Source organism: Homalodisca vitripennis, chromosome 8 (genome assembly GCF_021130785.1).
Source record: "Homalodisca vitripennis isolate AUS2020 chromosome 8, UT_GWSS_2.1, whole genome shotgun sequence".
Taxonomy (NCBI): Eukaryota; Metazoa; Arthropoda; class Insecta; order Hemiptera; family Cicadellidae; genus Homalodisca; species Homalodisca vitripennis.
The window spans coordinates 80,068,971-80,087,082 of record NC_060214.1 but is presented as its reverse complement, the minus strand read 5'-3'; the positions used below and the strand labels follow the sequence as shown (position 1 = coordinate 80,087,082).

At 31.3% G+C, this 18,112-nt stretch overlaps 2 protein-coding genes across 2 annotated transcripts in view; one reads left to right on the top strand and one right to left on the bottom strand.

The window, feature by feature from the left end:
* The window catches only part of LOC124367716, a 97,018-nt gene that overhangs the window by 24,847 nt on the left and 54,059 nt on the right, over nt 1-18,112 (bottom strand). Inside the window, exon 11 of the mRNA XM_046824791.1 lies at nt 8,758-8,868. Within this exon, the coding sequence (XP_046680747.1) occupies nt 8,758-8,868 (111 nt within the window). The remainder of the gene's footprint in view (nt 1-8,757; nt 8,869-18,112) is intronic.
* LOC124367718 (aminoacylase-1-like) lies at nt 4,044-6,261 on the top strand. The gene has a single exon (XM_046824795.1). The coding sequence runs from the start codon at nt 4,182-4,184 to the stop codon at nt 5,370-5,372; it is 1,191 nt and encodes a 396-aa protein (XP_046680751.1). The 5' UTR covers nt 4,044-4,181; the 3' UTR covers nt 5,373-6,261.

The window sequence follows — 18,112 nt, the reverse complement described above, 5'->3', positions numbered from 1 at the left end:
CTTCAGTTGTAATGGTTTGTATTTCAAGCATTGACCATTATGATCAGATAGTTGAGTGCTATTCCTGTTATATTATCCATACTGTTATTTAAATTAGTAAAAATATTATCTATAGCAGATTCTGAAGATTCTGTGATACAAGTTGGAAAGTCAACCACTGACAAAAATCTGTTGGCAGTTATAATATGTAATAAGTTATTTCTATTTCTGTTATCAATGGCCTGAAAATCTGTTTATGTCTCCTGTAAAAACAACATGTTTGTACTTTGAGTTTATTATTGTTTCAGAGCAAACTGTTCAATCTTTTAACAGACTCGGATTCGTTTGGTTTAATAAGGTTCCAATAACAGCCAATCACAACCAAAATTTTCCTTGATTGTATCTTTTTAATTCTACTAAACAACACTCAAAAATTTGGTCAGCAATAATATCTTGAATTTGCTGTAATAGAATTTCTTTGCAGTTCACAAAGAGTTTTGTTAAAATAATTACACCCCCACATCTACTCTTTTTTTGGCTGTAACTAGAAATTATGTTGTAACTATTCATACTGAGCCTTTCCAATTTGGAATTTATCATTTTATGTTCTGTCAAGACAACAATGATAGGGTTTAATTCAGCAAGTGTAATACCCAAGGATTCTAGAGATGACTGTAATCCTCTACTATTTTGACGAAAGATGTTAAGTGGCATTCAGTTATTGTTAATTTATTCTATTAGCAGTTGGCTTGTCCTGCTAGTAAAGAAATTACAGTTGCTTAGGGATACTACTAGATTTGTATTAACCTAAAACCTCACTTATCACTTAACTATGGCCCATGCTGACTTTTTCACCCTCCTCCACACAACACACCACTGGTGAGGTTATAGATGCAACTTTAGAGGTCCTCTGTGAAATATCTGAATGCAGTATTGTAGTCTATATATGTGGTTTACTGTTATAATGTGTTTTTGTAACTAAACCACAGATATTTGCTCCATACGGAATTTTCTGATGGGTTAGATATTTATTCTGGAGAGATAATGGTTTATCAATCAGATTTCTTAAAACTGTTGCCACCTCAGCACTCACATTTCTATCCTGATCAAGGTCTCCAGAAATCAGTGGGTAAAATCCTAGAGATCCTTGTTTAGGTTATTTTAGTTCATTGTTTCATGTCCAACGAAACCTAGCTATAGCAGCGAGTGTAAGAGCGGATATCAACTTTGTCAACAAATTTATTAAACTCTGCACAAGTTATGTTAGTAAATTTTGTATAATACCATAATTTACAAATACCATTACAAAGTACTGCTGCTGATCGTATCCCGTCCCCACGAACTCCACAAGGAAATTTATCCATATTTTGCAGCCATATTTCAATACGTTAATAATAAATATAGTTACAGAAGAGATAAATTAATTAACTGTTACTATCCAATTACTCACATATGGCAAATATATGTTTCTACAATAATATAGTTACTGTAATAATTACTGTGTTTTTTATCTCTACTCTCAAAATAAAATTGCTGGTAAAGAAGTAATCTCAGTTTGAACTCAGTCCTGGGAAGGAGCCACATAGTAACAGTTGCCAGTGACCTTGACTATTGAGCCATTCAGGATGGCAAGGTAACAGCTGAAGTCTGTTTAAAGTTAAAGCTGTTTGGCATTAGTATGGTAATAATCTAGTGTGCCTGTTCCCATTTCTGAGTCATCACAAGAATGTTATTTTTGCTTATCCACACTGATAACTTTGGATAAGATATAAAAAAAGTCATGGTTATACTTTTCATGCTGTAGATTGCTTCATTATTTAAAAAGCCCCAAGTAAAACTGTGCATACAAATGTGCTATGACAATGCCAAAACTGTAAGCATTTTTATTTCTAATTACTTCCTTTACTGATAAAAGATAACTGAAACCTGATACTTCTGCAGAGTTATGATGTCTATTAAACAGTTCTCTCTCACTTTAAAGCTATCCTGATTACATATTATGTAACACCTAAACATAAATTTAAAGTGACATTCAAATTACCAACACTTAAATTTTCAGTGATATCCTGGTGCAAACCTATTTGAGATAAGGGGATCTGAGAGAGTTGTGGTTGATCCTCCCTCTCCCTAACAGTACAGGCTACCAACTGCATCAACTGATGTAGGTTAATAACTCCGGAATGTTTTAAATAACCAATGCTGTACATATTTGATATGCCCACGCCCACGTGTCTCCCTTATCTTTGACACTTTTTCAAAAACATTCAAATTTTGCCTTTAAATTAGTCCATGAATATTTTTGGAATTATAGTCAAACTGTTATGCTTGATTATTCAAAACCAAATTTGTTGGAACATATGCTACTCTCTTATCTACAATTATTTTGGATGTTCTATATGAATACATAGGCATGATTTTAGTAAACATATTTTCTATTTCTAACTACAAAATATTATCTAATAGATTGCTAATGAATCTGAAGTGGTATCAGTAGCTATAACTTTTATTCCAACAATTTTTAAACGTTAACTTCTATACAGTTTTTATGTTTATTTGAATATTCTAATTGTTTCTTACTAGTTTTACGACTACATGATTTCGCTAAACTATAGAAAACAAATTCATTTATGAAAATGCTACCTGTATCTTCAATTATATAAATAAGATATCTTACAAAAGGATATAAAGGATTGAAAACAGTTGGTATTCTTAAAATTTAATACATTTTCTGACCTTTTTATTTGGAATTCATTAATCATACCCTTTTGAGAGATAATTACTTCATTTGTTTAATTAATGTTTTCCTCATGAAATACTTACTGCAGGACATATTCTGTGAAGGACAATGCATTTGTAAATAATAGACTTTTTTATCATTTCATAGACTATTTTAGTATTTGAAATTTATATAAAATTCTGGAGTTTGGTTAGCCATGGAGGTTGTAATATATATTGGAAATACTCTGTAATTAGTTGCAGTAAGTATTTTATTTATTTTTTCTATTTGTAGCTGTAGTAATAAAATTTCTAAGTACCTACTTATTTAATCTAAAGGCTGACCTATTAATGTCATACGCTCAATAAATTGTGTCTTTCACACTGCAACCACTTCACGTTGGTTCAGAAATAGTATATAAATTGTGAATCTATAAATTTTTATTATTTGTATGTGTATCAATTTAGTATACACAATAGGTTTCTAATATCAGAGTTTATGTTTTTCTACCTTACCCCATGTCATAAATAGTGACATGGTGACAAATTACAATTACAATTACAATTACGGTGACAATTTAAATTAAGAAGATGATGATGGCTCCCACCCAAGTGCAAGATTATTTTCTTTTTGGGTTGGTATATTTTTTCTTTGTAATCTGTATATTGTTTGTATACTGTATTTACATGTATTTAAAAAAAAGAGAAAAAATAAACTCATTTATTATTATTATTATAGTGTAAAATAAAATACTGTTATGCTAAAAAGTTGATTTTTTTGCTACCAATGATGACATATTATGAGAGCTCAAAAGACAAAATTAGCTATCATAAGAAGTAATTATTACAAATAGTTTGTATAAAATGCAATAGTAAAATTTATAAAAATAAAATATGTTAGTAAAACATTAAAAATGTTGTCACTAAGTTACTTTGAGGATAGTTGTGCATTTATGGTCTAAATTATTAGTAGGTACAGTATACACAATGATTTTTTAAACATACATTTAATTATTTTTGAGTACAAATTGCACTTATTACGCATATTAATTAAAATTTGGAGAAAACCATTATGTAATAAACTTTAATGCATTACTTTTAATAAATTCTAAATAATTAAGCATCAAATATAAAAATAGTTCTAACTTTTCAAACCCTAAATATTTTGCTGTATAATTGTGTATCCTTTGAGTTACAACATTCACAACCGTGATATGACTGGGATTCTTTTCAAACAATTATATTGTCCCACAGTTACGTCAACAAGAAACAAGACAACTGAGATAATGGTATCAATGCCAAACAATGACGAGGAGTGTCAAAGTTTAACAAATGCTCTGATAACAAGTTTTATACCATCATTAATGTTCAGATACTTGCTGTTGGCATTTGTCAGTAGGTTAACTGAGTGCTCAGCAGCTTCGACTAAATATTATAAATTCGATTCGGTTTAGCTGTGTTTATCATTCTGTATTGTTTATGTAAAGATGGAGCTTGATGATCAAGCTGTGAAAAACTTTAAGCAATATTTGAGGATAAAATCTGTTCAACCTGATTGCGATTACGGTGGCTGCACTGAATTCTTAAAGAGTTACGCCAATAGTTTAGGACTACCGGTGACAGTTCACGAGGTCGCTATCAAGAAGCCAGTGGTCGTTGTTAGTTGGGTCGGCAGCCACCCTGGACTGCGCAGTGTGCTTCTCAGTTCTCACATGGATGTGGTACCGGTTTATCCAGAACATTGGAGTCGTGATCCATTCGGAGCAGAAGAGGATGACGAAGGTAACATCCACGCGAGGGGGGCACAAGACATGAAGTGTGTGGGGATTCAATACCTGGAGGCAGTGCGACGTTTGATCATGAGAGGGCTCAAACCGAAGAGATCTATCCATATTTGCTTCACTCCTGATGAGGAAATCGGGTCAGAGGAAGGCATGAAAATCTTTGTAGAGACAGAATTTTTCAAAAAACTAAATGTCGGCTGTATGATGGACGAAGGAATTGCAAGCGATGATGAAAGTTTCTATTTGTTTTACGGTGAGAGAACACCGTACAGTTTGGAGATCACCTGCACCGGTGACAAGGGATATACTTATGAGCTGAACGAAAACACAGCTGCGGAAAAGCTATCTTATGTGATTGAAAAGTTCATGGATAAAAGGGCGGAGGAGTATTTGAAGTTGAAGAGTGACCCAAATTTAACTATGGGTGATGTGACCACCATAAATCTGACGGTACTCTCTGGTGGGAATGATTCAAACACCCTTCCTCAGGAGTTAAAGGTGGTGTTTGATTGTAGGCTAAGTGTGAATGAAGACAACGAGATATTCGAGCAATGGATTGAGAGTGTTTGCAGGGAGGCAGGTAAAGGGGTGAGTATAAAGTACAATTACACAAATGACAAAATTGCACCAACAAAACTAAATGAAGATAACCCGTGGTGGGTTGCCCTGCGGACTCAGTTTGATGCGATGGGTTTGGAAGTGTGTCCTGTAATTTGTCCTGGAGCAACAGATGCCAGGTACATTAGAAATATTGGAATTCCTGCTTTTGGCTTTTCTCCGATGAACAACACAGCAATCAAAATCCATGAAAATGATGAATATTTGAACAAGCAAGTATTTTTGAGAGGTATAGAAATATATTGCAGATTAATACCTGCACTCGCTAGTATTTAATTGTCTTGTACCGTTAATAAGTATTTATTTATATAAATCTCAAGTAGGTTAGGATTTTTTTATTACTTCAAAGAGAATTTTTTGTAGTGGTCTAATAATTTCCATGTTTTAATCGAATACTACATTTAATCAAACAAATAACGCCTTTAAAATGTTCTTATATATTAGTGTTCTTATAAAATAGCTTATTAACTGAAGAGTTAATAAGCTATTTTAAAATTATATACTTTAACTAAATTTACTCATTTGACTAACTGATATGTAAAATAAGCCCAAGAATTCTGTAAAAACAATCCGTTGCCTTAGTTTACAACCATGGGACATGTTTCTTGAATAGAAATGTATTTATGATGATTGACAGATATTTGTCTCTCAATAAATACATAGAATATTAACTTTAATTAAATTAGTTCCTAAATTCCTAATTTAGTTATAAAAATTCCTAAATTAGTTCTCTTCATACAACTCAAGTGAAATATATTTTCTTAAACGTCTTTTTTCAAAAACTTATTTACAAAATCCCTTTATTATATACACTCTTAATAATGAATGCATATTACTTAAATTCAACAAATGATTGTATGGTTCTAAACATCCTAATGAGCTGAATTTATAAACACCTTTACATCTACCCATAGATGATTTTGACTATTTATAAACTGTTTTCACAGTTATGAGAGGCAGTTTTTGTAATTTTGGAATAGTAATAGAACATGTAAAAAAATATTTCACAATAAAACAACCTTACTAAAATCTTTTTCAGCGGGTAAAAATAACTCAACAATTTATGACAAATTTGCCAGAAATTGTGGTTTTGAACTTCAAAATAAATGTCACCTCTTAGTGTAATCTGTTTTGTATAAAATAAATGATAAACTTCTTTTACATAGCTGACTTATCGGTTTATCAGTATTTTGAAATGTGTAACTTTATTTATAATACTTAAAACCTTTATTGTGTGGAATGATCACGTAGAAATCTTAACCCATACAGGCACCAGATGTGCATGTTCACAAAACTCATGGAAATATAAATATAAGGAATAATACTTTTTTAATTTGTATGTCTATGTTTTATTGTGTCACATTATTCATAAGATAATTTTTTATTTACCCATCCACTGCAATATCAACATTTAAATGAGTGTCATCAATTTTAAAATTATGTTTGATCACAAACAAATCATTCATAAACAATTGAATACACTGATAAAGATACAATTTTTGACAAGTTAATATTAATTCATTTTCAATTATCTATACACATAGACATAATTCATGTATAATAACTTGTTTGACAACACATTCTAGATTTTGCTAAAATTAAGAAAATATTAGAACTAGATCGAAGATTCAAAGTAAGTTTATCCGAACCATCAATACATGATAAATGTTGAATTTTTCAGTCATTATGGCCTGAGTCAAAAAAGGGCTGGTGATAGTGATATAGGTCTAGTCAATAAATCCAACAAATAGTCCAGAAAGCTGAGGGCCAATTTCCATAGTGTACGTGCACAACCTAATTTATCACAAAATCTATAGAAAATCATATAAAGACTGAACTTTTGGCTTAACGTGAAGAATTGTACTCTTTTTTATTTTTCTGGCAGTTGGTTTTAGTTTGTATATTTGTAGTATATTTAACCCTTTTGATACTACAGTAGAGTCCCGCCAATCCGAACTAATTGGGACCGAACCTTGTTCGGATTGACGGGAAATTCGGACTAGGCGGATTTTTGTTAAATAGTACCATTTATCAACTTTCAAGTGCAATTTACATGCCGCTGCTACTCCCAATGACGTAATGTTCATTCGGCGTTGGCGAAACATTGCATCGTCCAGTCGTTTTTAGTGTGTTGCGTCAAAAGAAGATCACTGACTTTAGGTCTTAAGAAAGTGTTGGGTTTTGCAGTGTTTTGTTTTACGTTTTTATCCCTTATTGTGTCCAAGTTAAAGTACAAATTATTTGCTAAGCCTTGCGTAGGGGTTTGTACATTATAAATACAGTACAGTACAGTACTTTGTTTCATTTATTAACAGTATAAATTCCGTACAATGTATGTATCATCTAACGTTTCAAATGTAATTTCAGTTTCTATATGTCAGTAAGTAAATGCTTTGAGAAATAAAACTTACGTTTTACTATAATAACTGGTTTTAATTTATTTTCCTGCCTTTTTAGCAATTTTATATTTTCTCCTAGCCGTGTTCGGATTAGGCGGATTTTCGGATTGGCGGGGTTCGGATCGGCGGGACTCTACTGTATTTAATTTCGACTTCCACCAAAACTAGGTTGTGTGCTTATACAATGCAAACTGGCTTTTAGACCATAATGTTTTGAAAGAAATCAAATGAGTTCATTTATTAGCTTTCTCCTGATCAGCTGTGTACTATAAAGGTCTAGGAATAACTCTTTCGTGGCATTGAGTTAATTTTCCCGTAATTATTGGATAATGATGATTCAATTCTACAAGATCAATATGGACCAATTTGATTAATATATTAATTAAACTTTTTACTATTAGTCAAGAATAAGGTTAACCTTGCAAATTTTATTTACCAATATTATTTAATAATGACTTTATATTTTAAAAACCAGTAATACAATTTTTAAAATGAGTATGTAAATCTGAATACAGCAATCACAAAGCTTTTCCATCATCATCGTCATACCTCAAATACCTGAATGGAATTTGTAGCATGTTAGAAAATTACTTTAGGTCCAAAAACATATCCTGATTGTTATGGTAAACTGATATCTTTTATAATGTGAATTTGAAGAACTCATTGAAATTAGTGGTTGAAACAACAAGTTAACACTTTTTAACATCAGGTAAATAAAGTTTAAACTTCGAAATTTACAGTAGCTTTCTTTTATATACATTGGTATAAAATTTTGGTTTTGCTGTAAATATTTATCTTGAATAGAGGGTAATTTAAAATTTTATTTATTTAATGAATTCAAATTAATCTGACCTGATCATAACAATGTAAACCCTTCCCTCTTAGTAAATATGCTCCCGAAATTGTACTGACATAACCGAGTCCCTCATTGAACTAGCTAAATTAAAATAAATAAAAATCATGATTGTATAAAATTATGAAATCGTATTATTAAATTTTGTAACCTAACCTTTACAGAAAAGAAACTTAAAATGTCAATAAAAGTAAAATTGTACTAGCAAATTAATAAAATTTAGATTTCTATAGAAAGGGTTTCTACTCATCTTTTAGTTTTTATAAACCTAATAACTTTAATTTGTAGTTCCTTTTAAATTTATTATTCCCACCCATCAAAAACCAATTCAAATCCAAACTTGGTGGCTATGTAAAGTGTGTAACTACAACTACTCCACAAAAACTCTTTCTAGCCTTTAAATACTCACCTAACAATTCACTGATTGTCTGAAGCCGGTTCTGTAATTCCCGTTGTTGTCTTGCGCGAGCTCCCATACGATACAGCAGCACCACCAACGCTGCTATCAGCAATATCAGACCTGCGCAGCACAATGAAAATTACTAATAATAAAGTAAAGTGACTACAAGACTGGTGAAGGATAAAAATCAGGTATTTATTCTGAAATAGAAGCAAATAAATAGAAGACTCACATTACTGACGTGAAACATTATTGGGCGAGGAGAAAGTTAAAGTGTATTCTTAATGTAATGATATTAAATAGATGAACTGCAGAATCTGTATTGTATCTATGACTAAAATTAATAAATCGAAATGTTTAATATAGTAATATATCCAGGATTTCAGTATAAAGATAGAGGCAACCCCATATTTCATACTTATGAGGAATAGAATAGAATATAAATTTCTTTATTTTCAACTTAAAGTGTACAAAAAAGGCAAAGTTATGGCCTTTCTTACACTTAACCATATCAGTTAATATACTGTACTTATATAAAGCAATCAAATAAAGAAAGGACAAAGATATACTTTCAAAGGCTAAAATGAAACAACAAAAAACATTAACTATGTCAATAAATCTAAATTCTTTCACAGTTCTATAAATAACTTATTTTAATCAAACAGAAACTTTTTCAAGAATAAACCATTTATTTAGACTCACAATCATACCGCTTGCTCCCCAGCCCATCCCAGCAAGGCCCGTGACCTAGGACGCACCAGCCGAAATCATCTGCTCCATGAAATACCGTTTTAATTACGCCACAATCCGGGGCCCTGGATATTGAGGTCATTTGAACAGGCAGGTAATTTCACACTCGGCAAGCTGATGCTGTAAGTGACATCATACGCAACAGTTCTATAGTGGGGCATATGCAGGACTGAGGACCAAGATCTTGACCCATTTGCATTCCTTTGTGCTACAAACTCAAAATCGTCAGAGAAATACTTTGCCTATTTCGTGTGGATATAAGAATGAGCACAAGAAAGAATTTTTATAACTCTCTGATTAGCTAGCTTAAAAATATTTGATTGGATATAATATGTGCTCATCTCTTGGTACCTACGTCAAAAGCATAGCGTAATCAGTAATTTTGAGTCTTTTGCAGTCTTTCACAAAGTAATACAGTCATGTCACTTAAGACAGAGTTGGAGAAAGTAAAGTAAGGGAATATTATTGATATCACCATACTTTGACCTTGGCTGGTAAAAGGTTGTGGTCTTTTCAGCAAGTGTATACCTGCAAACACTTTGTTGCAAATCACAACTATGGCATTATTCCATTTGAGTGTTGTGTTGATAGTAACTCAAGACTCTTTACTTTGGTACAGTAGAGCTCAACTTGTCCATTTCTATTTATATTTTGAATTATTTTAAAACTTATTGAATTTTGTAGCTGGAAATGAGTAATAATGATTGGTTTAGTCTTACTACTACTGTATTTAAATTTAGACCGTTATTTTTTTGCCAGTTCCATTATATTTGAAATGTCTGAATTAATAATTTAAATGCGTTGGTTTATTGTACTTGGCTTAAAGTGGATATATGTTTAAGGATCGTGATATATATAACAGGGTGATTCATGAAGTTCTCCCCCCACTTCTACAGCACATTGTACTAGTAAAAATAATGAAAAAATGTTATAAAAACATAGGACCGAAAACGCTTCGTTAGCGAGTTACAGCTAGCGAAAGATTTCGCCCTGAATTTCTGGGTAAAGAGTAAAATAAAGCCATACTGAACTTTTGGAAAGGTTAATTAAGTAAGAAATATCGTGATTCTTATGTATTTTTACCTGATAAAGCTAATAAAATAGGTTTCAGAACTGTACCTGTAGTAGTTTTTGAGGGATTCAGGGTTAAATGCAAAAAAATTGGGGCACGAAACAATGTTTTTTTAAGTTTGATGTACAATAACTTTGTTAAATTGGTAATAAATACATAAAATCAACAAACATTAATTGTAGAGAAATTTAATTCTGAGAAAATTGATATAATCAAAGTCTAAAATAAAACAGAAATAAGTACCAAAAAAATCGATTTTATTCAGTATAATACATTACTAGCTGTAAAGAAAAATACCGTACGGTATTTAGTTTAAAATAAAACAAAAACAAAATGTTTGTTCCTTAATGATGAGATAAATTGAGAAAACAAGATTAACTGTTAAATAAATTTGTTTGTAAATAAAAATATCATGTTTTATTACGTTGTATTTTTTTTTTAAATAAAAATTTACATCAAATGTTCGAAAATAAATGAAGCAAACATTTTCCCATGATTGTTTACTAATCATCGAAATGCAGTTTTTTGTTTTATTAATTTCTAAGTTGGTAACACACGAATAATAGCTGATCAACAATGGTGTTCTGTACTGTTACGTTAGAACTGTGTATTAGTGGTGTTTTGCAAGCTACAGCAGGAGATCGGATTCTGTGAATCGTGTTATTAAATGCAATTTTTCTGTGAGTTATAATTCGATTGTTTATTCAACGAAAAAATGCCTTACTTATTTACATCAGAGGAATACGCTGATATGGTTTTTATTTTGGGTTACTGTAATGGTAATGCTAGAGCTGCTGTAGAAGAATATGAACTACGTTACCCTAATAGGAGGATTGCAGATACCAAAACAATTTCAGGAACTTTTCGTACTCTTCGGGAAACAGGATCACTACCAATTACTAGAACCAATTATGAACGAGCTGTCCAACTTGATGATGATATTGTTATTAATGCTGTTCATTCGCAGTCCAGGTGTAAGTACACACGACGTATTTCTAGGCGGATAGGAGTTTCGCAGTCAACGGTGTGGAGGTCACTTAATCGAAAACAAATTTTATCCGTTTCATAAACAAAAGGTTCAACAACTACAGCTAGGGGATGGTCCGCTTCGCTTGGAGTTTTGCAACTTTTTGAATATTAATAATCAACTCTACAAGCGTATTTTGTTTACGGATGAGGCACAATTCACTCGGGGATGGTGTCAATAACTTGCACAATGAAACACTCATGGGCAGAAGAAAATCCACATGAGGTAATGGAACAGAACTTTCAACACCGATTTAGCGTCAATGTCTGGTGTGGGCCTTTTGCACAAATCGGCTGATTGGACCTTTCATATTACTGGACGCCTAAATGCTGAGTTCTATTTGCATTTCCTTCAAGAAGAGTTGCCGCAGCTGTTAGAGAATGTTCCTTTACATCTCAGACAAAATTTATACTTCCAGCATGACGGAGCACCTCCCCACCTTTCACGTGCCGTTTCTGCTTACTTAAATCATCAATTTCCTGGACACTGATTGGTCGTGGAGGGCCTCACCCTTGGCCACCAAGATCACCAGATCTATCTCCATTGGATTATTGCATCTGGGGATGGATGAAAGACATTGTATACAAGACAAAAGTGAATTCTCGTGATGAATTAATTGCCCGTATTATGGATTCGGCTGTGCAGATACAGGGAAGTCCTGAAAAATTAAGAAACGCAACAAAAGCAATACACAAACGTGCTGCTGCAAAATGTATTGATAATGATGTGATGGCTCATCTTCGAACATCTATTATGAAAAGGTGCGTACGGTTGGCCCAACCTGATTAATTTTGCTTAAAACTAGTAATGTATTATACTGAATAAAATCGATTTTTTGGTACTTATTTCTGTTTTATTTTTAGACTTTGATTATATCAATTTTTTTTTCTCAGAATTAAATTCTCTACAATTAATGTTTGTTGATTTTATGTATTTATTACCAATTTAACAAAGTTATTGTACATCAAACTTAAAAAAACATTGTTTCGTGCCCAATTTTTTGCATTTAACCCTGAATCCCTCAAAAAACTACTACAGGTACAGTTCTGAAACCTATTTTATTAGCTTTTATCAGGTAAAAATACATAAGAATCCACGATATTTCTTACTTAATTAACCTTTCCAAAAGTTCAGTATGCTTTATTTTACTCTTTTACCCAGGAATTCAGGCGAAATCTTTCGCTAGCTGTAACTCGCTAACGAAGCGTTTTCGGACCTATGTTTATATAACATTTTTTCATTATTTTTACTAGTACAATGTGCTGTAGAAGTGGGTGGAGAACTTCATGAATCACCCTGTATATATTTAACATTTACAATAAATAATACTTGATGTTATGTCGTTCACTTAAAGTATGAACAAAAGAGGTCCTAGAATTGAGTCTTGGGGTAATTCACACTACAAGTAACTGATTCCCAGCCTGACATTTTATCACCAACTGGAGGGAGAAGGGGTCAAATTACCCTATTCTTATTTTAAACTGTTATTATAAAAAAGGTACAGAGTGCTTAAAAAATGTAGACCAAAGCTTTAAGAAACAATTAAACAAATGTGACAAAACAAAAAAAGCTTCTTCTGCCATCATATTATGTCATATTCGAATTTTTAACTTACTTGTGTATATAAATCAACACATACTAAACTTTGATGAGAAACACAAATTAACTAGCATGTTATTTTTAGTAATTGAAATGGATTGTGACTAAGTAATTAAATGTAAGTATGAGATCAATTCACTAATCTGATAATACTTAAAAAAATTCTATAATACATCATATAGGAGATGCTCAATGCTAAAGCAACTGCTACTACCTCAGAGGTTTTTAACCCAGTCTTCTAGTTGTGTTGGGAAGTACCAATATTTCACTCATAAATCAATATATATTTGCTTTCACCAGTGTTTTAAAAACTGGAAATACCTGAAATATTTTTTCTGATTTAATAATGTACTCAATTTATTATTCACATGTTTATTATTTTCAGTAGACAATTTCATGAATTATTCCCCCTCTAGATACAGCACTGGTTTACCAATCTCATTTACCATTAATATTCTGAGAACTGTCCTTGTAGTAACATCTGGTTGGTAAAAAACAAAAACAAAAAATAAATTACTATAAACCTATAAACCTGATTAAATTATCAAGCGGAACTTGGGGATAAATCAAAACTCAAGAGACCAATAAATAACCCTAACTGTCCTAGGTTTGTAATTATGGATACTTTATTATTGGCTGAGAGTTAGTGAACCTCTCACTCAAGAGGCTGGAAAAATTTCATTACTATCTGTCTGTCTGTATGTTGTGCACAAATATCTTGAGAATGAACTGGCTTACAGACTTCAAATTTTGCAAGGAGCTTCATTTCCATGTAGGCAACATTGAGTACATAAATAACTACATATAAATAACTCCATGGGATTTGGCAGAGCGTTAGCAAATATTATTACATTGGTCTTACAGGTAATCATGATGACAACAAGCAAATAGCAAAATAAATAAACTTGTAAACAAGCTGAGTATAATCAAATGAGATTTTAACATTTGACATACTCAAACATGTAACTTATTCATATAGGTAAAAGGTAAAATAATAGAGTGGAAAGTATTATGTTAAAAGTTGGTGACAACATCTAATTCCAGCGCATTCTTGCGTTGAAGTACCCACTCTACCACAACACAACATTTATTATTTAACACTCCTATGAAACCTAATCCAAGAAACAAAAATTTGAATATATCACGTGAAAAATATCTAAAAAAAGATAATCAGCAGACTTAAAATTTTGCATGAGTTTTTTTATATTTCCAAGAAGTTTTTTTTTGTAGACAAGAATGACATGTAATTTGATTGAGCGTCATTGAAGTCTATCACTCTGTAGGCTAACACAATTTTTCTTTTATCTACTAGGGAGATATAAAAATGTCTTATCTGAGAATAAAATGAGCTATAGACTTGAAATTTTTCATGCACCTTAGCGAAACCATCTACTCGATATGTGATGTGGCGCACACCTACCTTATTATTAAATAGTCATTTCAAGAGAGAAAAGTTCAAAATATCAAAAATTTATAATTCAAAATGGTTGTACATTATTTAAGTTCGACTGAGCAAAATACAACATTCACTACCAAAGGATGCAGTACCAGTGTGTTGTGTGTATCACTTAACATCAGTAATTGCGTCGCTCAAGAGTAAAAGTGTTTCTGATATGACCGCTATCCCAATTAACCACAAAATTAATTGAACAAATATTAAAGCACTTACACTGAGTTTGATTAGTTTTTGAATATCAGAGTCATTCATCTCAAATATCAATCTCTACCCTGACATTTTGAAAACCACCACGAACCTTATAGGAGCCAAGCCTCTTACTATTTCACACAATGCTTTCTGTTGCAATAGATTGTAGTAGTAATCTGCAATTCAGGAGTACATGCTCTGGTATACAGTAAGTATGTATGAGGTATGGGTGAATAAAATTATGTATTGCACAATAGGCTAATTAATTCCTTATTGTAAAAGATGGCTTTGTCAATTCTATGATATATGTTTTAAATCCAATAAACTTTCTGATTTCTGAAAATGTTATTGGTGAGCAGGCCCGTACTCAGACCGGTTTTTTTTTGGAAAATTTTACTAGGTCCCTGGCTGGGCTCCACCACCTGTCTATTCGAAGGGACCGTGTCGACCCAGTGGTGGGACATGATGTAGCCTGGCCCAATATCTTTTCTTATTTACTGACTTCAAGCTTAGCTCATTCAATTAAATTATAAAGTCCTATTAGACTTATTTTCATATACAGGCATTTAGACTATGTGATATGTATTCAAATGATAAAGATTTATGTAAAATATTCATACACGTCTAATATTTTTTTTTAAGTATATGAAAAATATGTAATGTATCAATTGTTGTAATTCAGAAGGAATAAATGAAATTTTAGTGCATAAATACTTGGTTTCATAAAAAGAACTATCAAGTGAAATGTTACAAATTAAAATAATACATCATAAATCCAATACATTTCTAGAAAAACAATCCCTAAATTCTAAACTAAATTTTATTTCTTTATATATACTGAAATCATATGGAAACACTTAGAATAATATAACGTTATTTTAATAGTCTAAGTATACAAGTATATAAAGCCTTGACTAAATAACCAGCTAGCAATGAAATCACTTTAGAATTACCAGGAGAATTATATGGAATTAGATTTATTTTGACAATGTTAAAATGCAGTAGTGAGCACATTCTTTGTTGTGGAAATAAAGTTCAAGCTGTATCAGAAGTTGTAAATAAGGAAATTGTAATGAAGGCTAATGCATTTGGCATTGAAAAGATAACATACAATGACACTGTAATGCTAGATAAGAAAGTTATTGCCATTGGCTTTAATTCTCATTTCGCAAACACCTCAAAAACCTCAATTTTATATCATATCCAAAATAAGCTTAGTACTTGTTCCAATTTCAGCGAGGCCAAATAACATAATAATTGTTTGTTGTGAGCTCACAATAGAAAGTGAAGTCTCACCAGTCATCAGTTCTGTACAACAACAACAAAATATCATCTGCTTGGGATGAGATATCAACTTTCTTATTAAACAGAGCTTATACTTATTTATAAAGTAGTTAGCCAATTTGATACAAGTAGACTTTACCTCCTCTTTTTAAATTTTATCTTAAAACATATCCCAAAAAAGGCAACTTTGGGTCTTTTTAAATTTTAAGGCTTTTGTTGTGTTACTGAAGCTTTTGAGAAAAATGTATTTTTGAAGTTACATAGAGACTAAAATATTTTACCAGAATCCCAGTATGGATTTTGAAAAGGGAAATGTTTTGCAGACACTATACATAGGTGATTTCTATGACCTGTCCAGGTTTTAGAATTATTGAATTATATAATTATAGAAATTTTATGGTGCTGATGGAATTTCCCTTGAATGACTGGAATCCTCAATGGTTGAGAGTCGGTGCTCCGAGTGATTATAAGAAGGTGTTTTCTAGGGTTTCCCCAAGGCACAACCTTAGACCTTCTTCTGCATTATATGAAGATGATAAACCTGTTACGCTGTTGGGGTTATAACTTGATAGTAATTATCTGGAACTTTTCATATTGAACAATTATTAAAAAAAAATTATCTACAGTTATTTACCTTTTACGCAAAACTAAGAAAAACTGTTACAATAAATATGCTTTTGACAGCTTATTATACTTTTTTTCACTCTCATTTAAATTATTGAATAACTTTGTGGTGGAACTGTAGCATCATTAAAGCAGTTTTTACATGCCAAAAAAGGCATTGTGAATTATTAAGAATGTTCATGAAAGGGATAAATGTGTGCCACTTTTTAGAGAACTTTATACAATGACCGTTCCAAGCATGTATATATTGTTGTCTTATAAGTGTTAAAGAATTACTGTCTAATTTTACAATCAGACAAGATATTCATAGTCATAACACCAGGAAAAAATCATATGCTTAATATACTTTCAGTCAAATTAGAAAAGTGCAAAAGACGCCATTCAAAGTAATTCATAAAAATTAAGCTTTTTAACATTGCTTGTGAAAGTTGGGTCTGTATGTTTACATAGGTTTAAAGTAGTAATAGCAATCTGGTTGAAACAAAACATATTTTATTCTGTAAACGAATATTTTAACTATGACAATAGTGATATGAGTTTTTAACTGCTTTGTATTTTACTTACTTTGTTCATGATACATCTATATTTATATTATTTTATTATTTTAATGATGTGCATCTAGGTTATAGGCAAATTAGTTATAGGTTTTGTTATTTTAATTATTGTTACTGTTATAGACTTACTATTGACTATTTTATATTAATATAATAGATTTTTTATTGTTTTATTATTATCATTATTGCTATTATTGTTATTATGCAATTATTATTATGCAATTTAATATTGACTTTGCCCATTGCACAAATTGTGTTTAAAGACAGTAAAATTCTTGATTGATTCTTTTAAATTTCGGAATGTCACTTCTGAGGTCAACATTTTCAAGTATAATCCTCACCTCTTTGTATTTCCCAATAGAAACACGCACATTGTAACAAAAACTTAAACAAACAGCTTCCAATATCTGAGTTAATGGGTCAAAGTAGAATTTCAGCCTAATTAATTTGTTACTTTTCATCTAACTCAATCCAAAACTCCGCAAAGTAGCATGTTTTACTAAAAAAATTAAATAAGATTTTGTGCTATAATAGTTGTAAATGTTATTAAGACAACACTTTTCCATTATAATTTATTTTTTGGATATTGGAAAACTTTTGTTTGAATAATATTTACTATTTAAAACTTTTTCCAATTGCTCCAAGAGTCTTCAATTTTGTGCTATGTTTATGTTTTATTGGACAAGAATAAAATTCAACACTCTTACTACGCTCATGATACCAAAACATACAAAACATGGGAGTCATCATCAAATTTAAGTAAACATTTCAAGTTAATAGAAATCCATTCATATTATTTGAGGAGCACA